The sequence below is a fragment of the Belonocnema kinseyi genome, chromosome 5, assembly GCF_010883055.1.
Source record: "Belonocnema kinseyi isolate 2016_QV_RU_SX_M_011 chromosome 5, B_treatae_v1, whole genome shotgun sequence".
NCBI lineage: Eukaryota > Metazoa > Arthropoda > Insecta > Hymenoptera > Cynipidae > Belonocnema > Belonocnema kinseyi.
Window position 1 is genome coordinate 97,852,924 of NC_046661.1, and position 25,634 is coordinate 97,878,557.

At 23.7% G+C, this 25,634-nt stretch overlaps 2 protein-coding genes across 2 annotated transcripts in view; one reads left to right on the forward strand and one right to left on the reverse strand.

The window, feature by feature from the left end:
- Positions 1-9,165, reverse strand: part of LOC117173147 (tRNA (adenine(37)-N6)-methyltransferase) — a 15,868-nt gene extending 6,703 nt beyond the window's left edge. The window contains exons 1-3 of the mRNA XM_033361550.1: positions 8,714-9,165; positions 5,200-5,526; positions 645-1,753 (exon numbers count right to left, since the gene is read on the reverse strand). Of these exons, the coding sequence (XP_033217441.1) occupies positions 645-1,753; positions 5,200-5,526; positions 8,714-8,802 (1,525 nt within the window). The 5' untranslated portion in view covers positions 8,803-9,165. The remainder of the gene's footprint in view (positions 1-644; positions 1,754-5,199; positions 5,527-8,713) is intronic.
- Positions 8,952-25,634, forward strand: part of LOC117173799 (girdin-like) — a 68,882-nt gene continuing 52,199 nt past the window's right edge. Inside the window, exons 1-6 of the mRNA XM_033362442.1 lie at positions 8,952-9,451; positions 9,863-9,958; positions 10,047-10,135; positions 16,503-16,812; positions 25,003-25,116; positions 25,208-25,395. Coding sequence (XP_033218333.1) covers positions 9,908-9,958; positions 10,047-10,135; positions 16,503-16,812; positions 25,003-25,116; positions 25,208-25,395 — 752 coding nt within the window. The 5' untranslated portion in view covers positions 8,952-9,451; positions 9,863-9,907. The remainder of the gene's footprint in view (positions 9,452-9,862; positions 9,959-10,046; positions 10,136-16,502; positions 16,813-25,002; positions 25,117-25,207; positions 25,396-25,634) is intronic.

Below are 25,634 nucleotides of genomic sequence, written 5' to 3' on the forward strand. Positions count from 1 at the left end.
GAAATCATTGAGAAATGATTAAAGTCTTTGTGAAGTGTTTTAAATCTATCCGAAATTTTTTTAATATTTGTGAAATCATTTGAAATTTACTGAAATCTTTGTGAAATATTTGAAATCTTTGAACAATTATTGCAATCTTTATAAAATCTTTTTGAAATTTGTTTAATCTATCCGATTTTTTTTTATTATTTGTGAAATTATTAGGAATTCATTGAAATCTTTGTACAATATTTGAAATATATCTGAAATCTTTGTGAAGTATTTATGGAATCTTTGAAGAATTATTACAATCTTTGTGAAATCATTGAGAAATGATTAAAGTCTTTGTGAAGTGTTTTAAATCTATCCGAAATTTTTTTAATATTTGTGAAATCATTTGAAATTTACTGAAATCTTTGTACAATATATGAAATATATCTGAAATCTTTGTGAAATCTTTGAGAAATGATTAAAATCTTTGTAAAGTCTTTTAAATCTATCCGATTTTTTTTTTATATTTGTGAAATCATTAGGAATTTATTTGAAATCTTTGTGAAATATTTGAAATCTTTGAAAAATTATTGCAATCTTTGTAAAATTTTTGTGAAATTTTATAAGTCTATTCGGCGTTTCGTTAAAACCAACACAAAAATGATAAAACTCACCTTCATTCCTAACATTCGGAATGCTTCTACTGTCCGCAACAGTTCCCGAAGCCGCCTCCTCAGCTCCAGTCGGATTCCCAAAATTCCTCGTCACATTCTGAATATTCGGAACGGTCTGTGTAAGTGTGAGAGTTTGTGATTCAAATCCTTCTTCTCCATCCGGTGCCTCACGAACTCCCATTCTTATGGGCGAATTATCCAACCTCGAATTCAAAGCCCTTCTTCTAATCAAATCCAAATCCGTGCCACAAACCGTACTCGGTCCATCGGCTCCTTCCAACAACCTCGAATTTCTCCAAGCCCGATCCTCCGTCCTTCTATTATCATCCTCTCCATTATCCAAATTAAGATTCCGAATCCGCTCACTTGATTCCGTAACTTCCTCCTCCAAATTCCTCGCCAAACTTACACTTTCCCCATTCCTCGGCGAAATCCTATTTTCCGTATTCCTCGACAAAATACCATTTTCCGCATTCGTCGTCAAAGTTGTATTTTCCAAATTCCTAGTGACAATCCCATTTCCCGAAGGGATTTCCGGCCTCGGCCTCAAATATTGCATTATCGAATCTGGCGCCTCATTTTCAAAATCAGGGTAGTAATTGTCCTGAAATTCTTCCGCCTGGAGTCGTAAAGCAATTTCCTCGTCCCGCGAAATATCAGAAGTGTCCGGATCTTCTGCTTGGTGAAATTCCTGAGGGAAAGAACTTGAATCCACTTCTACGGAATGATTGGAACGATCGTTGCTGAGACTTTCCCGAGCTCTGTCGCGAAAACTGAGAGTTTCGGGGATTTGGATCTCGCTGCCATTTGCCACCATTTCAAGTTCTACCGGCAACCTTGTGTGCAATTTTTCTATGTGGAGGGGATTGTCGTATTGGGGAATGTAGGGTTTGATGTCCAGGACTGGAGTCTGATCGACCATATCCACGCCTTCGAAGTAGATTGAGTTGTTCTCAATTTTTACGATTTTTACAAGAGTGAGGCCAATTGGACAAGGTCGGTGAGGCGATCGGGTTGAAAAAACTCCGGTTCTCGCACCGTTTAGACGTGGAGGTGCTACTTTTGCTCGGATATGGGTTGAATCATTTCTGTGGAAGTGGAAGAGGATCCTGAAATTTGGAAAAATTGCCCTATGGTGAGATGTGCGAATTTTTTTAAAGTTTTATTATGTGACATTTAAATTAAAATAAAACTGAGCCAAAAAACTGTTTTTCGAACTCCGCATTTATTTGATTAAAAACCCCTCTTTTTTCGAGCTCAAAGGGTAACAATTTCAGGATAAAGTCATAACACGTCAAAAAAATTCAAAAGAATTTTAATTAATTGGAAAAAAAAAATTTTAATCAAAGAAATTATATTGATATTCTTAAAATTCAAATGAATTAAAAGCAATTTAATAATATGACAAAGCTTAATTTAATTTAGGAAATTTGACGAAATGCCTCACACTTTAAAAGATAGGATAAATTAAATAAAACTGCTTAAAATATTGAAAAAATTCACTGAATTAGGTTTAATTGAGTAAGCTTAGAATAATTCAAGGAAATTAAGAGAATTTAAGAGAATTACATAGAATTTAAAAGAATTCAGGGTGAATTTCAAAAAATATTTTTAAATCTCATTCAATCTTTAAAATCTTATTAATTTCTAACAAAAATAGTGAGATTAATGAATACAAAATAATTCAACATAATTCAACATAATTCAAATGAATTAGAAAATTTTTTTTGTCGAAAAAATTTCAGTGATTTCAGTCAATTTTGAGTGAATTTAATGGAAATAAAGAGAAATCGACAAAGATCATAATAAATCTAGCTGAATTTAAAAAGCAATCAAGTGAATTGAAAAAAAAAATTAAATGAAAAAAAAAAATATTCAACTGTGTGGAATTCAGCAGAAATTAACAAAAATTCAGGACGAATTCCAAATGAATTGCAAACAATATTTGAAAATCTCTTTAAATCATTCAAACCCTACGAAATCCCTCACTTTTTGTGAATAAACTCTTTGGAATCCACTAAAATGTTAAAAACCCGTAAAATTATTAAAACCCTTAAAATTGTTTAAATCTCTTGGAAATTCCTTGGAATATTTTTAAATATCCCAAAATATTTCAAATTCTAAAAAAAAAATAAAATACAAAATTACTTTTAATTTTTTTAAATTACCTAAAATTGTTTAAATCTTTAAAATCTTTTGATCATTTTATCAAATGATTCTCAGAATCAATTAAAAATAATTTTCAAAAATCCATTGAATTAAGTAGAATTTGAGTGAATTTAGAATAAGTAAAACAAACTCGAAACATTTCAGGATAAATTAATAAAAATTCAGCGTGAATTCCAAAAAATAATTTTAAATCTCTTCAGATCTTTAAAACCCTACAACATACTCACTTATTGTAAGAAAATTCCCGAATTCCATTAAAAAATTATAAAATCCCGTGAAATTCTATAAAATCTTATTATACTTCCTGAAATCCTGGAAAATCGAATAAATTACCTTCAAGGCTTTAAAGCCTCCTTACAATAATTTAAATCTTCGGAAGTCTTATAAAATCTTGCGAAATATTTGCAATATTTTAAAACCTTATAAGCCCTTTAAAATCGTTCCACATCTTCCGAAATTCGAGAAAATTCGTTATCCTAAAATATTTCAATCTCTTTGAAGTCCCTTCAAATTAATCAAACTAATTTTTTTTTAATCCTTGGAATCTATCATAATTTTATAAAATATTGTAAATCCTTTAAAAACCTACTAAAATAGGTAGCAAATAGGTGATAAACAAATGTTAAATAAGATAAACAAACAAGTTGTAATTTGTTGTAAACCGAGAGATGCCCAACAGTTTTTTTTCTTTTATTAAAACGGCCACCTTGAAAATAAGGTGTTTACATTTCCACAGAGAACTAATTTTCAATTAAAGAAAAATAAAAACTATTTTTTTTTCTAAACCATTTAATTGTTTACAACATAGTTAAATCCGTTACCAAATTGTTGATTTTTTAAACAAAAAAGATGAATAGTCTGCATTTATAAACCATAAAAGTTCAATTTTTAACCAACAAATTAAGCAGACGAATTTCTACTGAGAAAAATTAATTTTCAATTTAAAAAAACAACAACGATAAAAACGGATTTTCAACAAAATAGTTTAATTATCAACCAAAACAGATAAATCTTCAACTAAGAAGTATATATATTTTCAACATGACTAGATTTTGACCGAAAAAATTTGATCTTCTACCAAAAAAAGACGAATTTTCAAAAAAAAAAAAAATTTAACCAAAATGTTGCATTTTTAACCAAAAATGGAGTACATAAACTGTCATTGTGAATGAATTTTTAATAAAAACAAAAACAAATACCAATTTTTTGAATTTTCAAGCCAAAAAGCCTAATTCTCTATTATACAATTTGAGAACCTAAAACAACAACCAAAAAGTTTATTTAAAATTAATCGGTTGACTTTTTTAACAAAATATTTGAATTTGCAGTTTAAATGGAATTTTAATTTTAAATGAATGATTGAACTATTTTATTAAAAATTAAAGTCTTTTGTTAAAAAGTAATCGTTTTTGGACAAACAATTCCTTTTTTTTAAATTTAAAATTCATACGTTTTGGTTGAACATTCATCCTTTTTGATTGAAAATTAATTATTTATTACATGATTTTTGTGAAAATTCAACGATTTTTTTGAAAGTCATCGTTTTTGGTCGAAAATTTATACTTTTTTTAAAAAAGTGTAGAAAAAACTTGGAATTAAAAAAAAAATAATCTTTAAAAATTATAAGCTCAAGAGATAAGTTAATCAAAGTTAACCAAAGTGATGAAATATTCAACTGGAAGAATTAATAATTTTATGTCAGTTAATAAAATTAATTCCAAACTAAAAAAAAAAACGAATTTTAGTAATATAAAAATAATACAAAATATAATATAAAAATATATATAAAATATAATATAAATAAACGAAAGTTTATTAATATAAAACTACTTTTACAAATAAAGAATAATTGTTATTGAATTTCATAATTAAATTTAAACCTAAAATTAAGCGAGCTCGCGAGAAAATTCCCTTACTTACAAAAAAATTCCCTGCCATGTGGAGGTTTTTCCAAGTACATAAAAATTCCCTGAAAATTCCAGGTTTATCAAGTAGAGTAAACAACCTGATAATTGTTCCTTTATGTTTTAAATATCATAAATTCGATTATCTAACTTAACTCAAAGAAGAAAATCTCAGAGAAAAAAAAATTGCAACAGGGTTTCTTATAATGGAAAATAATAATAATAATACAATAATAAATTATGATTTAATTAGAATAAACTGAGATAATCTGAAAAATTTGCGACTGTAGGTAAAGTAGAAATGACTTTTCTAAATCGACAAAAATTATTAAAATAGTGAAAACTTAAATTTTACTGCGATCTGAAGTAAATTCCCCCTTTTTTAATTAAATTCCAGGTTTCCCAGTAATATTTCAAAGCATTTCAGGATATTTCTAAGTAGATTTGAAAACTTTTAAACTAAATTGCGAAATATTTCTTACCACATGTGTGAAAATTCGTGCAATCCCTCAAGAGCATGTTCAGGATTGTTTAAAACAGAATTGAAAAGTGTCACTTTTCCGGGGGCTTTTTCGCAAATCCCGGGTTGACGAGGAGTTCCTCTCTTGCTGGGAAACCACGTCGATATCATGCCAATCGGCTTGAGTTTTAACACATCCTCCGAATCTTGACTTGTGCTTGGTTCCACTTCCCTCGAAATTTCGGGATTTGATGAGATAATGGACACACCGTCTGTGTATAAGCCGAGAAGACGCTTGATTCTGTCCACATCCTTTTCATGAATGTATCTTAAACTCTTGAGCTGTTGTCTGATTGAAAAAAGTAATAAATTCTTAACTAAAATTATCAATTTTCAACTGGATTCGTTGAATTCAAACCAAAAAGATGAATTTTTAATCATGAAAATTAATTTCTACCAAAAAAGACGAACTTGAAATAAAAAAGATAATTTTCTAAAAATCTTCAACTAAAGAGATGAATTAACAAAAGTTAACTAAAGTGATAGAATATTCAACTGGAAAAATAATAATTTTATCAGTTAACAAAATTAATTAAAATTTTTCTTTAATTTCCCTGACATTTTCAGGTTTTTCCAATTATATAAAAATTCCCTGAAAATTTGAAGTTTATCAAGTAGAGTGGATATCCTGATGATTTAATGTTTCAAAATTTCAAAAAATTTAATATTTCAATGAAAACAAATTTCTAATGCCTCACATTGCAACATTTTTATTTTGATATGAAAACTAGTCCTAAACATCCTTTGCCTTAAAAAATAATCCTTCTCTAAAAACAAGTGAGGAGTTAAAAAAAAAGTTAAAGATTTATCCAAATGGTAACATTTTCATGCGAAGAAGACGAATTTTTTCGAAGATAGTTGTATTTTTAACAAAAAAGTTACTTTATAAACCAAAAAAGATAAACTTTTAACCAATGAGGATGACTTTTCTACGATAAAATATTAATTCTAAATCCAACAGAATGGATTTCGAACAACATAGTTGAATTTTCAACAAAAAATTATGCATTGTCGACCAAGAAGATTAAACTTCTATTAAACAAGACGAATTTTGAACAAAATACATGAATTTTTAACAAAATTATTGAATTTTAAAACTAAAGAGATGAATTTTTTACAAAAAAGTAGAATTTTCAACCTAAAAGTTCATTTAAAAGCAAATAGTTGAATTTCCAACTATAATTATGAATCATTAATAAAAAATTTTTTTTAGATTTTAGAACCAGTCATTGAATATTGAAATTTTTTAATTTGAAAAATGTCCCAGAAAGTTCAACGTTTAAAAGTTTAAAAAAATATTGCTATTGAATAAATGAATAATTTCTTTAATTTTTTATAGTTCGAATTTTAGAGTTCTGATTTTTCATGCTAAGGGCTAAATTTTCCATTTCTTCCTATCATAAGTTTAAATTTTGCACTTAAAATTAAAATCGTTAAATTTATAAAATTATAATTGAAAATTTAGAAATTGTAAATTTCTAAATGGTTTGAATTTATAATTGAATTTTTAAATTAAAAAATGAATTTTAACAATATAGTTCAATTTGCAACAAAAAAGTGATTTGCAACTAAAAAAGAAAAAATTTTACCCGAAAATGGAACAGTTAAATTTTCTGTTCCAAAAACTAATTTTCAACCAAAAAAAGTGAAAATTTCAATAGAATCAACTAAAGTAACGAATCTTTGGCCAAAAAAATTATATTGCAAATTAAAATTAAATTAATTTGCAACAAAACAAAAATTTGTAACCAAAAGCTAAACAAATAAATTTTCAGTTAAAAAAAAAATTTAAACAAAAAGAAGGAGATTTGAACAAAATACTTGAATTTTCCACAAAAAATAATGAATCTCAACCGAAAAGATAAATTTTTAAACGAGAAGATTAATTTTCTACCATAAAGTCGAATTTTCAACTATAGTTAAGAATCGTTAATAAAACAAAATGTTTAGATTTTAGAACCAGGCATTGAATATTGAAATTATTTGATTTGAAAAATGTTCCAGAAAGTTCAGCATATGAAACTCAACTTTAAAAAAAAATTCTATTCAATAATTAAATAATTTCTTAAATTTGTATTATTAGAATGTTACAGTTCTGAATTTTCATGGTAAAGGCTAAATTTTACATTTTTTCTCTATCATAAGTTTAAATTTTCCAATTAAAATTAAAGTCGTTAAATTTCGAAAAATATAATCGAAAATTTAGAAATTGCAAATTTCTAAATGATTTGAATTTATAATTGAATATTTAAATTAAAAAAATGAATCAACAATATAATACAATTTGCAAAAAAAAAAGAATTTTCAACTAAAAAAGATAAAATTCACCCAAAAGTGGAACAGTTAAATTTTCTGTCCAAAACCTAATTTTCTACCAAAAAAAGTGAAAATTTCAATAGAAGCAAGTAAAGTAATGAATCTTTGGCCAAAAAAATTATATTGCAAATTAAAATTAAATTAATTTGGAACAAAACAAAAATTAAATAAATTATCAGTTAAGAAAATAATTTTAAACAAAAAGAAGGAGATTTGAACAAAATACTTGAATTTTCAACCAAAAATAATGAATTTTCAACCGATAATATGAATTTTAAAACAAGAAGAATAATTTCCTACCAAAAAGTCGAATTTTAAACTAAAAACTTAGTATTAACAAAAAAAATTTGGTTTAACAAAGTAGTTAAAACAAAGACTCTGAATTCTTTTTCAATATTTTTTTTAGACACATAAATATTTAAATTACTTTATAAAAAAATTTTTTAAAAAAATAAACGTCCAACTAAAGAGAAGAAACTTCAATCGATAAAATTTTAATCAAAAACAGTTAAATTCAATCAACGAATAAAAGAAGACGCTTTTTCTCCAAAACAGGAGGTTTTGAATTTGAAAATATGTTTTTCATAGTTTTTTCTAAATAAATTCCATGAGAAAAAAATTGTTTAATTTTGAACAGTTTAATGTAAATCTTCTATCATTTTAAATAATCTATATTTAAAACCAAAGAATTTTGAATTTTTCAATCTAAAATATCTATTGTACAATTTCGAAAAATTGGTTTAATTCTAGAATTTTGAATGTTTAGTTTCAAAAGCAATTTATGTAATTGTAAACGTTTTACTTTAAAATCATTACAATATTTATAATCAATTCTTTCAATGAAAACTTTAAAATCGTACAATTTTGAACCGGTTAATTTGAAAGATTAAAAAAAAAATTAATTTCACCTTTTTTACTTGCAACAAATACGGAAAAAGTAAATTAGAAATCTGCAATAGGAAAAAAGTGATCAAAAGTGAAAAAAGTGACTCACCGGCATTCTTATATTGCGAAATAAATAAATAAATCTTTTAAACCTTCGGTAGAAGTCAAAATTCTAATGATTTTTAATCAACAAGTATAGGTTATGTTCGACTCGAAAAAAGCCAAAGGATATTCTTGATCGTAAACTAATTTAGCAATAGCAAAATTAATCCTACCTTAAATTATTAATCTCCTTTCTAGCAGTGCTCAGCTGATCGAAGAGGAATTTTGGATCACGATCGGAATTTTGACAGTTCGCATCCATGTCGAGACGTTTTCGCCAAAAAGGTTATGTTTCCTGTTTTACCAGCTAGGACTGCCTATTACTCACTGAAGTTCTTTTTTCTCTCTTTGTTTATCCACAACCCTTTTCTCATTTTCTATCTTTCTTTTTACCGATCGTCTTCTGCGTCTTTTCCGTCGTGCTCGAATGCACTCCGAAAAGTATTCACATGGATATAATTACATTATAGTATTACCAAGCATTACAAATACCTTTCGCAATAATAAAATTAATCTTGAACAGTGTGAGGTGTCTAATTTTCTGCCTCTTTTCTTCATAAAGAAGCCGAAGAAGCGAAATCATTCCGAACTCTGAGAATGAAAGTGAAAACGAACGTGCAATTGGTCTAAAAATACACTCGGACTCGAGGAGTTGGAAAGTGGAGTATTTATATTATTTATTCCATTTTTATTCTGTGGGGTTGCGAGGGTGTCGATGCCGCGACGCGAGATTTTGGAGGTTATATTTAACCTATTTTATTTTGACAAGTGAATTAGTGAACGTGCTTTTTCCTGGTAGGAAATTCTGCTCTGTTTAGAAAAAACGGAGCGTCTTCTCCCCCGCTGCTAATGAGCTAATTATTTTGAAAGAAAAACGGTCATTCAACGGCTGCTGAAGTGATGTCGATTCTGTAAGTCTCCTATTCTATATGTATCTAATTTTCCTGAATTCTTTACATAATTGCATGGAAAGTATTCCTTTCCTGGTTTCTCTTTATGTAATTTGTTTATTTTCGTAATTTTTAAATTAATTATAGTACTTCAGATATATCTATTCGGCTTTGTTTTCCCTTTGTTTACTCCGTTTCATTTTTTTTTTGGAGTTTCATTTTTAGGTGTTTTCTATTTTCAACATAATCAATTTAAAAGTAAAACTATTTTGTTTATCTGCTATAAAGCAATTTTCTTTTAGGCGACAAATTTGTTATTTTTCTGTATTATTTATTTGTGATTTTAGATCTTTTCTAACAATCTAATTTTTGTGAAGAACGCCGAGATTGTGTAAAATTCATTTTCATCGAAATTAGACATTTAATTTACAGGATCTGTTTTTAAAATGAAATAAAGAATCTGATTAAAGAACGAAAATGGCAACCGCGGAGATTGACGAGTTCTTATCGGGCCCGTTAGTGACTTGGGTAAATAACAATTTTGATCAATTATATTCCTTAATAAATTGAGAGTTATTTTATAATTAAATAAATACTATTTGTACCCGTTCGACAGTTAATCAGTTGTCTTGAGGATCCAAATTCACTGGCCAATTACGATGATTTGGCAGATGGAGTTCTGATTCATAGTGTTTACCTCCAAATGTGAGTATCAGATTTGATTTTTTTTCTTCTAAAAATGGCGAATTCTATTTTTATCCTATCTTTCCTAATTTCTATTTTTAGAAATAAAGAATCAGCAGACTTATCTTTCTCTGAGAAGTAGGTGTTTTAGTTCAAAAACAGTGACAAAGAATGTCACATTTGTGTGCATTATAGATTTTTTTTTTAATTGAACTAATAATTTATAATTAAAAATACGCATTTCCGTTTCCAGTGTAAAATAAAGAACATTGAATGATTTTTAAATATTTTTTTTAGTTTGTCAAATATTGAAATTACATACAAGCAAAAAAAAATACGATCAGCTTGTTTTTATACGTATATAAATATAAATTTTATAATATTCTTGAGCAAATTAGAAAAGATTTTTGAATATTTCAGATGTGTAAATAAATTTAGAAGGTTCGAAAATTTTCTTTTACAGGATTTTACAAAATGCTATAAAAAATTGAAGCCTTTTCAAATGATATTTAGGACTTTTAGAAGTTTGAAAAAATTAAAAAATATTTGATACATTTTCGAAATTGCTTCCAAGTTTTAAAATATTCTAAATCTATTAAAACCCTCTTAAGTTCTTAACAATATTTTTAGGTGATTCGAATTTTTCTTGAAATTTTGAAAAATTATTTAAGATTTAACAAAATTGACTTGAAATCTTCCAATTTTTTTTAGGAATTTTAAGAAAATTAAAAAAATATTTTTTAACATCTTAGATACATAAACAAAAATTTAGAAGGTTCAGAAATTTTATTTTACAGGATTTTACAAAATACTAGGAAAAATTGAAGCCTTTTAAAATGATAATTAGGACTTTTAGAAATTTGTAAGAAATAAAAAATATTTGACACATTTTCGAAAAGGCTTCCAAGTTTTTAAATATTTTTAAATGCCTCGAATTTTTCTTGAAATTTTGAAAAACCACTTAAAATGGAAAAAATTCTCTTAAAATCTTCCAACATTTTTTAGGAATTTTATGAAAATTAAAAAAGTTTTTTGAATATTTCAGATCTATTAGAAAAGAATCTATGAGAAGAAATAAAAAATATTTTATAAATTTTCGAAAATGCTTCCGAGTTTTAAAATATTTTAATTGTATTTATATATGAAAATTAAATAAGATTTTTTAATATTTCAGATGTATCAGAAAAAAATCTAGAAAACTTAAAAAAATTTATTTTTCATGATTTTACAAAATACTTGGAGAAATTTAAGCCTTTTTAAATAATAATTAGGACTTTTAGAAATTTGTAAGAAATTAAAAATATTTGATACATTTTCGAAAATGCCTCCAAGTTTTAAAATATTTAAAATCTATTCAAAATCTCTTAAATTCCTAAAAATATTTTTAGGTGACTCGAATTTTTCTTCAAATTTTGAAGTCATTCAAAATTTTTTAAATTCCCGTAAAATCCTCAAAATTTTCCTATGAGTTTAAGAAAACTTGAAAAAGATTTTTGAATATTTCAGATGTATCGAAAAGAATCTAGAAAACTAAAAAAAATTAATTTGCACGATTTTACAAAATACTAGGAAAAATTAAGCCTTTTTAAATTATATTTAGGATGTTTATAAATTTGGAAGAAATAAAAAATATTTGATAAATTTTCGAAAATGCTTCCAAGTTTTAAAATATTTTGAATCTATTCAAAAGCTCTTATATTCCTAAAAATATTTTTAGATGACTCGAGTTTTTCTTGAAATTTTAATTAGCCGCTTACAATGTAAAAAAACCTCTTAAAATCTTCCAATTTTTTCTTAATTTTATGAAAAATAAAAAATATTTTGTAATATTAAGGACTTTTAGAAGTTTGGAAGAAATAAAAAATATTTGATAAATTTTCGAAAATGTTTCCAAGTTAAAAAATATTTTTAATCTATTGAAAACCTTTTAAATTCTTAAAAAATATTTTTAGATGGTTCAAATTCTTCTTGAAATTTTGAAAAGTCATTCAAATTATAAAAATTCCCTTAAAATGTTCCAATTTTTTAAAGGAATTATTAAAAAATTTAAAAAAGATATTTGAATATTTCAGATCTATGAGAAAAGAATCTAGAAAACTAAAAAAAAAAATTAATTTGCAGGATTTTACAAAATACTAGCAAAAATGTAAGCCTTTTTAAAAGATAATTACTAATTAGGACTTTTAGAAATTTGTAAAAAATAGAAAATATTTGATACATTTTCGAAAAGGCTTTCAAGTTTTTAAATATTTTTAGATGACTCGATTTTTTCTTAAAATTTTGAAAAACCACTTAAAATGTAAAAAATTCTCTTAAAATCTTCCAACAATTTTTAGGAATTTTATGAAAATTAAACAATATTTTTGAATAATTCAGATCTATTAGAAAAGAATCTATAGGAAGAAATAAAAAATAGTTAATGAATTTTCGGGAATGCTTCCAAGTTTTAAAATATTTTAATTCTATTCAAAACCTCTTAAGTTCTTAAAAATTTTTTTAGACGACTCGAATTTTTCTTGAAATTTTGAAAAATAATTTAAAATTTAACAAAATTGCCTTAAAATCTTCCAATTTTTTTTAGGAATTTTAAGAAAATTAAAAAAGATTTTTGAACATTTCAGATGTATCAGAAAAGAATCTAGAAAAGTAAAAAAAAATACTTTGCACAATTTTACAAAATACTAGGGAAAATTAAAGCCTTTTTAAATGATATTTAGGACTTTTAAAAGTTAAGAAGAAATAAAAAATATTCGATAAATTATCGAAAATGCTTCCAAGATTTAAAAGATTTTTAATCTATTCAAAATCTCTTATATCCAAAAAAATATTTTTAGATGACTCGAATTTTTCTAGAAATTTTGAAAAACCACTTATAATGTAAAAAATTTTCTTAAAATCTTCCATTTTTTTTAGGAATTTTATGAAAATTAAAAAAGATTTTTGAATATTTCAGATCTATTCGAAAAGAATTTATAAGACTGAAAAAAATTACTTTACAGGATTTTACAAAATACAAAGAAAGGTTTGAGGCTTTTTAAATGATATTAAGGACTTTTAGAAGTTTGGAAGAAATAAAAAATATTTGGTAAATTTTCGAAAATTTTTCCAGGTTTAAAAATATTGTTAATCTATTGAAAACCTCTTAAATTCCTACAAATTATTTTAGATGGCTCCAATTTTTCTTGAAATTTTGAAAAGTCATTCAAAATTAAACATTTTTTTTTGGAATTTTAAAAAAATTAAAAAAAGATTTTTGAATATTTCAGATCTATGAGAAAAGAATTTAGAAGATTATACAAATTTACTTTACACGATTTTACAATATACTAGAAAAAATTAAAGCCTTTTCAAATGGTATTTAGAACTTAGAAATTTGGAAGAAATAGAAAATATTTGATAAATTTTCGAAAATGCTTTCAAGTGTTAAACAAATGCCCTTAAAATATTCTAAATGTTTCTATGAATTTGAGGAAACTTAAAAAAGATTTTTGAATATTTCAGATAAGAATCTATAAAAGATAAAGATATAAGATAAAGAATCTATAAAACTAAAAAAAAAAATTACTTTGCACGATTTTACAAAATACTAGGAAAAATGTAAGCCTTTTTAAATGACATTTAGGACTTTTATAAATTTGAAATAAATAAAAAATATTCGATAAAATTTCGAAAATGCTTTCAAGTTTTAAAATATTTAGATTTTTAGATTACAAATATTAGATCTGAAATATTCAAAAAAGTTTTTTAATTTTCATAAAATTCTTTAAAAAATTTGGAAGATTTTAAGCGAATTTGTTACATTATAAGTAGTTTTTCAAAATTTCAAGAAAAATTCGAGTCATCTAAAAAATTTTTTAAGAATATAAGAGATTTTGAATAGATTTAAAATATTTTAAAACTTGGAAGCATTGCCGAAAATTCATCAACTATTTTTTATTTCTTGTAAATTTCTAAAAGTCCTAAATATCATTTAAAAAGGCTTACATTTTGTCTAGTCTTTTGTAAAATCGTCAAAAATAATTTTTTTGTAGGTTTTTTAGATTCTTTTCTGCTTCATCTGAAATATTCGAAAATATTTTTTAAGTTTCCTTAAATTCATAGGAAAATTTGGAAGATTTTAAGGGAATTTTTTTAAATCTTGGAAGGATTTTCGAAAATTTATCAATTATTTTTTATTTCCTCTAAATTTCTAAAAGACCTAAATATCATTTAAAAAGGCTTACATTTTTTCTAGTATTTTGTAAAATCGTGCAGTCATTTTTTTTTAATCTTCTAGATTCTTTTCTCATAAATCTAAATTATTCAAAAATATTTCAAATCTATTCAAAACCTCTTAAGTTCCTAAAAATATTTTCAGATTACTCGAATTTTTCTTAAGATTTTGAAAAATCTTTCAAAGTGGATTTTTTAATCTTACAAAATTGAAACATTTTTCTTTAAATTCTTTTCTTATTTTCGAAATTTAAGTAAATTTTTTAAAACTTTCTCCTAAAATTCATTTTTTAAATTTAAAAAATCATAAAAAATGCTCCCATAAATCTTATGAAGATTCTTTTTTCAATTCTTTTTCCAATCCTTTTAAAATTGTTAAACCTTCTAATATTTTCACATTCTGCAAAGTTTTGTGAAATTTTAAAAAAACTAAACAAAATTTACTTAAAATATTTTCTAATCTTTTTCAACTTGCTGTTAGAATTCCTTTAAAAAAAATTATTTCAGAAGCACGAACGTATATCAATTCGCATAAGGTATCCTATGAGTTTTCATATTAAAAGGGATTATTTATAGATTTAATTTTCAAAATTACCCATGTAAATTATAAAACAATTTGGAGTAATAAAAAAAATGCTCATGTAGTTTCTCGTTTTGAGGGCCTAGAATAATTTTGAATACGAAGTCAAAATTTCGAATAACTATTTTCTAGTTTTTTAAAATTATTTTCTTTTTAAGTTCATATAAATATAATTTTTCTACGATTCTTGAGAAAATTCAAAAAAACATTTTTGAAAATTTGAGATATGTCTATTCGAAATCTCAACAATAAATTTCATCTTAAACTAAAGAGTTGCATTTTCTAACAAAAAGGCAAATTCGAAAAGAAAGAATGTAATAGTTGATATTTAAGCCAAATACATTCAATATTTTCCAAAGGAGACTCTAATTTTGTACTAAAATGGTGAATTTTCAACCAAAAACGATGAATTCTGATCAAAAATGTAATTTTCGTTATTTTAATCCAAAAGCCTTTTTATCATTAATCAAACACAGTTAAATTCATAAAAAATACTGGCAATAAAGACTTGTACAAAATTTAAATTCATCCAAAAAGGCGGTTTTTCAACAAAATAGTTGAATCAGCCAAAAAATATTTCAAGCTTCAGTATAATATTTGCAATTTCAATTTTTCAAATAATGAAATATCTATTAAAAAAAAGAATTTTTCAAACCAAATAGAAAATATTAACATTTTATACCAAATCGTTGAATTTTAAAGCCAAAAAGACGATTTTTTTTAGTACAGTTGATTTTTTAACCAGAGAATATGAATTTTCAACATGACAGTTAATTTACAACCAATCAATTGATTTTTCATCAAAATATTTAAATTTCCATTCAAAAAATTTATTTTGTATAAAAAAAATTGAATTTTTAAATAAATTTATAAATCTTCAACGGAAAAGATGAGCTTTTTACAAAATAGTTGAACTTTTAACCAAGTAGTTGAATTTTCAATCTAAAAAAATGAATTTCCAACAAAATACTTTATTTTAAACAAAAAAAATCATGTCCTACCAAAACGAAGAATTTTCAACAAAAAAGTTAACTCAACCGAAACAAATTAATTTTGGAAAACCAAAAGATGAATACTTAACGAATTAGTTAAATTTTCAATAACACAGTTAGTCACATAAAAAAAATCAATCAAATTGTTAAGTTTTTAAGTCAAAAGGACGAATTTTTAATAAAATATTTGAACTTTCAACCAAGAAGTATGACTCTTGAACAAAATTGTTGAATTTTTAGTCAAATAATTTATTTTTGAACCAAATAATACTATTTTATCCAAACAAGATGAATTCCTGACCCAAAATTTAATAGTAAATTAAATTTTTTGTATTAATTATTAAAATATTACCGTAATTATCAATTTTGTTAGAAATTCGTTTTTTCCTCTAAAATTAATTGTTTTGACGGGAAATTTAACTGTTACTATATTATCGGTTGAAAATTCGTTCTTTTTAATGAAAAATTAATCTTCTTTTTCGAAAATTCATGCTTTTTGCATGAAAATTCAACAGTTTGTTAGCTATTTTTCTCTCTTTATTGAAAAATCTTCATTGCTTAACTTAATTTTAAAAATCTACCAGGAAATATTTTATATTTTTAGAGATCCGGAGCCTTTGCACGATGGGGTGATACCATCGTTAGGAAATGTAAACAAGAGGACGAAAAATTTGGAAATAATTGTGGGGAACATGAAGCAATTTTACGAAGAAGAACTGGGCAATATTCTGTTGAAATTACCGAACACAACGAATTTGGGAAAAGAACCAGAGTCACACATCGAAGACATGAGGCTTTTGCTTCTTTTATTGCTCGGTTGTGCAGTTGATTGTCCAAATAAAGAAAAATTCATCACTAATATCAAGCAGCTTAATCTCGACACTCAAGTGGGAATTGTTGAGTGTATCAAGCAGGTAATTATTCGTTTAATTCCGAATTAAATTCGTCCGAGAAATTAAAGAGGCTTGCCAATCTATTGTTGAGTGTAAACCAAATTTTTCAGATTTCTTTAGACAAGTTTCTTCAAAAATTTCGATAATTTCAAAAGATTTTAGATATATTTAACAAATATTTCAGAAAGATTAAAAAAATTTTCGAAAACTTTAAAATATTTCTGATAGATTACAAAAATTTTAATAATTTGAGAAATATTACCAAATATTCCATAAAAAAATTTGAATATTTCCAAAGATTTCACAAATGTAACCAAATTTTTCAGAATGAAAAAAATATATATTTTTCAAAGATATCAAAGATAGCAGAAATATTTCAAAGAGTTCAATAGTTTCATAAAGAGTTCATAAAGATTTCAAATAATTTTGTAAGTATAACCAAATGTTTCAGAAAAAATTCGAATATTTTGTGTAGATTTCAAAATTTTTGTAAAGATTGCATAAAAATTTCCGAGATTTCAAATAAATTTAAAAGATTGCACAAAGTTTTCGCATAAATTTCGTATAATTTCGAAATATTGCAAAAATCCTTCAATTATTTCCCAAAGATTTTGGATAGATTTTGATTTTTAAAATAAGTGAGAAGATTTTAAAAATTCGAAAATTTCACAAAGGCTTCAATTATTTGACAAATATTTAGCAAAAATTAAATATATTTCACAAAGGCTTAAAAAAAGATTTTAATTAGTTTAAATATTCCAATAAAGTTTCACAAATATTAAAAATATTTTACGAAGATTGCAGATAGATTAAAATTTTTTTAAATATGTCAATCATTTTCAAAAGATTTCACAACGATTTAAACAAATTTTTCATGCAATTTTCAGTTAGATTAAAAAGATATCGTGGATTTTATATATTCAGATATTTGACAAAGATTTTATAGATTTAAAGGGTTTCTAATATTTCACAAAGATTTCAATAATCTTACAAATATTTCAGAGAAACTTCTAATATTTCTTATAGATTTCAAATTTTTTTTTGGGTTTTTTAAAGATTTCAGAGATTTCAAATAAATTTAAACGGCTTTGCCAAGTTTTCGGATAGATTCGAAAAATTACAAACGTCCTTCAATTATTTCTCAAAGATTTCAGATAGATTTATAAGATTTTTATGAATTTTCAAAGATTTTACATAAATTTGAAGGATTTCAATGATTTCCCATAGATTTTAAATTTCGCAAAGATTTCCGATAAATTAAAAAAAAAAAAAAGGTTTCACGAAGACTTCAATTATTTCACAAATATTTCAGATAGATTTATAAAATTTCAATTATGTCCCAAAGATTATACGCAGATTTTGAAGATTTCAAAACTTTCCAACAAATTACAGGTTGATTAGAAAGATTTCAGGTATTTCAAAAAGATTTTTATTGGTTTAAATATTTTACAAACATTTTAGATAGATTAATTTTTTTTCAAATAGATTAAATTTGTTTAAATATGTCAATCATTTCCCAAAGATTTCCAAACGATTTAAATTATTTCAGATAGATTAAAGAATCTCACAAAGACTTTAATAATTTTACAAAAATTTTAATGATCTGAACAAATTTTACATAAAAAATTCAGAGAAATTAAAAATATATCGAGGATTTCATATATTCAGCTATTTGACAAAGATTTAAAGGATTTCTAATATTTCACAAAATTTTCAATAATTTTATAAACATTTCACAAAAATGTCGAATATTTCGCATAGATTTAAAATTTTTTTAAATATTTCATATATCAAATTTTCAAATATTTCGCAAAGATTTCCCAGGATTTCAAAAAGATTTCGCGGAAAATTCAATGATTTGAAAACATTTCATCAAGATTGCGCAATAATTTCAAAGTTTTCAAGTAGATTTTAAATATTTTAATCATTTCCCAAAGATTTCCAAGATTTTACAAAGATTCTTAAGATTTCAAAGTTTTGAACAAATTTTGCACAAAATTGCAGATAGATTAAAAAAAAATCGAGGATTTTATATGTTTCAAAAAGATTTCAATTAGTTGAAATGTTTCAAAAAAATAATAATTTCACAAATATAACCAAATATTTTAGAATTTAATAATATATATTTTTCAAATATTTTACTGATATTAGAAACGTTTTATAGGTTACAATAATTCCACAAAGATTTTGAAGATTTGAGCAGATATTTCAAAAAGTTTTACGTAGATTTGAAAGATTTCGAGATTTTAAGATATTTGACAAAGATTTGAAATTTTTTTTAAAGGTTTCATGAAAATTTCAGAGATTTTAAGTAAATTAAAAAAATTGCACACAGTTTTCGCAAAGATTTCATTAGTTCAAATATTCCATAAAAATTTCACAAAGATTAAAAATATTTTACAAAGATTTCAGATATATTAAATTTTTTTAAATTTCAATGATTTTCCAAAGATTACACAACGATTTTAAAGATTTCGGATGGATTTAAAAAATCTCATAAAGACTTCAATAATTTCAAAAAAATTTCAAAGATTTGGACAAATTTTGCACAAAAATTTCAGATAGATTAAAAATGTTGCACAAAGAGTTCAAAGATTTCGGATAAATTAAAAATATCTCACAACTATTTCACAAAATTTTTAATAATTTTAGAAATATTGCAAAATATTCCAATAGCAAAATTCGAATGTTTTCAAAGAATTCATAAATATTTCACTAAGATTTCAATAATTACGCAAATATAACCAAATATTTCAGAATTTAACAAATATATTTTCCAAAGATTTCAAAGATATTAGAAACATTTCAAAGAGTGAAATAATTTCACAAAGAGTTTGAAGATTTAAACAAATTTCGCAGAAAAATTTTAGGGAGATTTAGAATATTGCACACAAATTTCAAATAATTTTATAAGTATTACCAAATATTTCAAAAAAAAAATCCAAATATTTCAAAAATGCTTCAATTATTTTCCAAGGGTTTTGGATAGATTAAATAGATTTCACAAAGTCTCAAATTATTTCACAAATATTTTAGATAGATTTACAAGATTTCAGTGATTTTCCAACGATTATATCAAGATTTTGAATATTTCAACATTTTTCACAAACTCATAGTTAAATTAGAAAGATTTTCGAGGCTTTCAGATATTTAAAAAAGATTTTAATGAGTTTAAATATTCCATAAAAATTCCACAAAGATTACAAATATTTTACAAATATTTCAGATAGATTAATTTTTTTTTAAATATGTCAATCATTTCCAAAAGATTTCATAACGATTTAAACCAATTTTGCATAAAATTTTCAGTTAGATTAAAAATATATGGCGGATTTCATATATTCAGCTATTTGAAAAAGATTTTAAAGATTTAAAGGATTTGTAATATTTCACAAAAATTTCAATAATCTTACAAATATTTCAGAAAAAATTCGAATATTTCTTATAGATTTCAAAGTTGTTTTAAAAAGTTTCATAAAGATTTCAAATAAATTGAAAAAGTTTCAAAAAGTTTTCGCATAGATTTCGGATAGATTCGAAAAATTTCAAACATCCTTCAATTATTTCTCAAAGATTTCAGATATATTTAAAAGATTTTTATGATTTCATAAAGATTTCACATAAATTTAAAGGATTTCAGTGATTTCCCAGATATTTTAAATTACGCAAAGATTTCGGATAGATTAAAAAAAAAGGTTTGACAAAGACTTCAATTATTTCACAAATATTTCAGATAGATTCATAAGATTTTAATGATTTCCCAAAGATTAGACGAAGATTTTGAAGATTTCCAAATTTTGCAACAAATTACAGGTCGATTAGAAAGATTTCAAGTATTTCAAATAGATTTTTATTAGTTCAAATATTCAAAAAAAAAAGAAAAAAATCACACAGATTAAAAAAAAAATACAAAGATTCCAGAAAGATAAAAATTTTTTTTAATATGTCAAACATTTCCCAAATATTTCGCAACGATTTAAAAGATTTCGGATAGATTAAAGAATCTCACAAAGACTTTAATAATTTTACAAAAATTTGAACGATTTAAACAAATTTTGCATAAAATTTTCAATTAGATTAAAAATATATCGAAGATTTCGTATATTCAGCTATTTGACAAAGATTTTAAAGATTTAAAGGATTTCTAATTGAATGAATTTTGCACATAATTACAGGTAGATTTAAAAAAATTGAGGATTTTAGATATTTCAAAAAGATTTCAATTGTTAAAATGTTTCGTAAAAAATACACAAAGATTCAAAAGATTTCACAAAGTTTAAAAATTTTTTATAAAGATTAAGAGAAAATTCCAAAATATGTCAATGATTTCCCATATATTTCACAATAATTAAAATAATTTCGGATAGATTTTAAAAATCTCACAAAAACTTCAATTTTTTTCACAAACATTTTAAAGATTTGAACAAATTTTTCACACAAATTTAAGGTTAGTTTGAAAGATTTTAGATATTTTACAAAGATTGTAAGTAATTCGAATATAAATAAACAATAATTTGACAAATATAACCAAATATTTTGGAATTAAACAAAATATATTTTGCAAAAATTTTAATGATATTAGAAACATTTTAAAAATTACTATAATTCCACAAAGATTTTTAAGATTTGAGCAAATTTAACGTAGATTTGAAGAATTTTGAGGTTTTGAAATATTTTAAAAAGATTTAAGCGATTTCCAATATTTTACAAAGATTTCAAATAATTTTATAAATATTACCAAATGTATTTCAGAAAAATTTTGAATATTTTTTATAAATTTCAGAAATTTTCAATAAATTTAAAAGATTTCACAAAGTTTTCGCATAGATTTCGGATAAATTAAAAAGATTTCACAAAGACTTCAATTATTTCACAAATATTAAACAAAGATTACGGATAGATTAAAAATTACAGATAGCTTAGAAAGATTTCTAGGATTTTAGATATTTCAAAAAGATTTTCATTATTTCCAATATTCCATAAAAATTTCACAATGATTAAAAATGTTTTACAAAGATTTCAGATCGATTAAATTTTTTTTAATATGTCAATGATTTCCCAAAGACTTGACAACGATTTTAAAGATTTCGGATGGATTTAAAAAATCTCTACAAAGACTTCAATAATTTCACAAAAATTTAAAAGGTTTGAACAAATTTTGCACAAAAAATTCAGATAGATTAAAAATATATCGACGATTTCATGTATTCAACTATTTGACAATCATTTCAAAGATTTCGCATAGATTTAAAAGATCTCACAAATATTTCCCAATAGTTTCGATAATCAAATATTTTGCAAAGATTTCCCAGGATTTCAAAAACATTTCACAAAGATTTTAATTATTTCAAAAGATTTCATCAAGATCACGCACAAACTAAAGTTTTCAAATAGATTTAAGACAGATTAAACTACAGGTAGATTTGAAAGATATAAAGGATTTTAGATATTTCAAAAATATTTTAATTAGTTAAAATATTTCGTAAAAATTCCAAAAAGATTTCAGATATGTTATAAAAATTTCAAAAATATATTAATAATTTTAAATTTTTCGGATAGCTGTTAAAAAATCTCACAAAAGCATCAATTTTTTCACAAAGGTTTAAAGATTTGAACAAATTTTGCACAACAATACAAGGTAGATTTTTAAGATTTCGAGGTTTTCCGATGTTTTGAAAAGATTTCAAGAATTTCGAATATTTCAACAAAAATTCAATAATTTTCCAAATATTATCAAGGATTCCAAAGAATTGAACAAATTTTAAACAAAAATTTCAAATAGATTTAAAGTATATCGAGGATTTCAGATATTCAGCTGTTTGACAAAGATTTCAAAGATTTAAAGGACTTCTAATAATTCACAAAGATTTAAATAATTTTATAAATATTTCACAAAATTGTCGAATATTTCGCATAGATTTCAATTTTTTCAACATTTCAAATATTTTAGATAAATTTTAAAAAATGTCACAAAGAGTTCTTAGATTTCGGATAAACTAAAAAACTTTCACAAAATTTTCAATAATTTCACAAATATTACCCAATATTAAAATAAATTAAAATATTTCACAAAGATTGGCCAAAGAATGAAAATATTTCGGAAAGATTTCAAAGATTTCGGATAGATTCAAAAGATTTGATAAAAACTTTATGATTTTACGAATATTTGAATAATTTCACAGATATTAACAAATATACATATTTTTTTTAATCAAATATTTTTTAAAGATTACCAAAAATATTAGAAAGATTTCACAAATTTCTCAATAATTTCCCAAAAAAAAAAAATAATTTGACAAATATTATAAAAATAATTATAAAATAAATAAAATAAAATTATACGAATAATCTGACAAATATTACCCTATATTTGAAATTTTTAAAAATATTTCGCAAAGATTTCTAAGCATTTCAGAAATATTTCACAGAGATTTCAATTATTTCCAAAGATTAGGCAACAATGTCAAAGTTTACAAATAGATTCAAAAGATTTTAGATAGATAGATATTTTAGATATTTCAGATAGATTAAAAAGGTTGCACAAAGAGTTGAAAGATTTCGGATAAATTAAAAAGATCTCACAAATATTTCAATAATATCACAAATGTTAACAAATATTTTTAACAAGCTCAAATATTTCACTAAGATTTTCCCAAAAATGAAAAGATTTCGGATAGATTCAAAAGATTGTACAAAGGCTTAAATTATTTCACAAATAATTTCACAAATATTAACAAATATTTGTAAACAAAAAATCAAATATTTTTCAAGGATTTCCAAGAATCTTAGAAAGATTTCACAAATTTCTCAATGTTTTCCCAAAAAATACAATAATTTGACAAATATACCATATAATTTAAAGTTTTCGAATATTTCACAAAGATTCCAATGATTTTAAGAATAATTTGAAAGATTTAAACAAATTTTGCAAAAACATTAAAAATATTTCGCAAGGATTTCAACGATTTCACAAATATTTCAAAGATTTGAACAAATTTTGAAGAAAAGTTTTAGATAGATTTTAAAGCTTTCAGATATTTAAAATAATATTTATTTAATATTATTTAAATTTAAATAATATTAAATTATTATATATATTTAATTATTATATTATAATATATTTAAATAATTTTACAAATATTTCAGAAAAATATTTAAATATTTCATAAAGATTTCCCCAAAATTTCACAAATATTTCAAACACATGAAAAAATTTTGCGCAATAAATTCAGATATATTTAAAATAGAGCGGATTTTTCCTGATATTTGACAAGGATTTCAAAAGTTTACAATGTTTTTAAAAAATTTCAATAATTTTATAAATATTTCAGAAAAATTTCGAATTTTTCTCATAGATTTCAAATTTTTTTTTAGATTTCAGAGATTTCAGATAGATTAAAAAGATTTAAAGTTTCAAAGATTTGAACAAATTTGGAAGAAAAGCTACAGATAGATTTTAAAAAATTTAGATATTTTAAAAAAATCAATAATTTGAAAAATATTTCAGAAAAAATGTAAAGATTTTTATCCAAGATTTCAGATAGATAAAAAGATTTCAATGATTTACAGGATTTACAATATTTTAAAAATATTTCAATAATTTTTTAATTATTTCAGAAAAATTGCCAATATTTCTCATAGATTTCAAATTTTTTGAGATTTCAGAGATTTCTGATAAATTAAAAAGATTTCACAAAGAGTTAAAAGATTTCGGATAGATTAAAAAGATTAAAAAATCCAAAGATTTGAACAAATTTTTAAGAAAAGCTTCAGATAGATTTGAAAGATTTTCGATATTTAAAACAAAAATCAATAATTTGAAAAATATTACTAAATATTTCAGAAAAAAACGTAAAGATTTCATAAAGATTTTTGTCCAAGATGTCAGATAGATTTGAAAGATTCCAATGATTTCACAAAGATTAAAAATATTTCGCAAACATTTCAAAGATTTTACGAAGACTTGTACACCAAATTTCAATAGTGATTTAATAGTTTTATTATAATATTTTAATAATTGACTCACTCAAGATGTTTTTTTTTTAATAAATTAAAGATGTATAAAATTTTATTTTATTTTTCAAATCAAAAATAAATTTTATTTAATAATTAAAATATTTAGAAAATTGAATATAACCCCTCGTATAAAATAGAGATCAAATTCGGCAATTCTTTAGATAATAAGAAATAATTTCGATTCTTTTCTTCCAGGTTACTGTTTATCAGGACATCGTGATTAACCACGATTTAATGGAGAATGTCAATATGGGAACCGTCTTTAACGAAATTAAGAAACTGATACAAGAACGGAATCTATATCGCGAGGTAATCAAAAGACACATTTTTCGTCTACATGTTCTAGGAAAAATGATTTTTAGTAGAAAAAAAAAATTCTAAGCGATTTTCTTTGTTTTAGAAATGGAGAAGTGTCGCGATAAGTGAGATTGTGGATCAAAATGATTCAACGATTAGCACAGAAGGCGAGGAACTGAATAAATCACAACAGTCGAACACATCGGCGAAATCTGAAAGAGAAGAAAATCATCATTATGCTGTCGAGTTGGCCGATTGGAAATCCAAAGTCAGAAAGCAACGTCAGGAATTGTGAGTTTATTATTATTTTTTTTAAATTTTAATTTTAAAACAACTAAACTTGAAAATATTCGTAATTGTGGGGAATCAAATTCAGAACAAGAATCTTCAAAAATAATGAGAAATTAGTTTCAAATCTTTATTAAAAATTAATTTCACTCACAGGGATTTTTTTAAATCTCTTTTTTATTTAAAAAAAAAATAAAAATTTAATTTGTATTTTTAATTAATTTCTTAATTTCAAATAATAT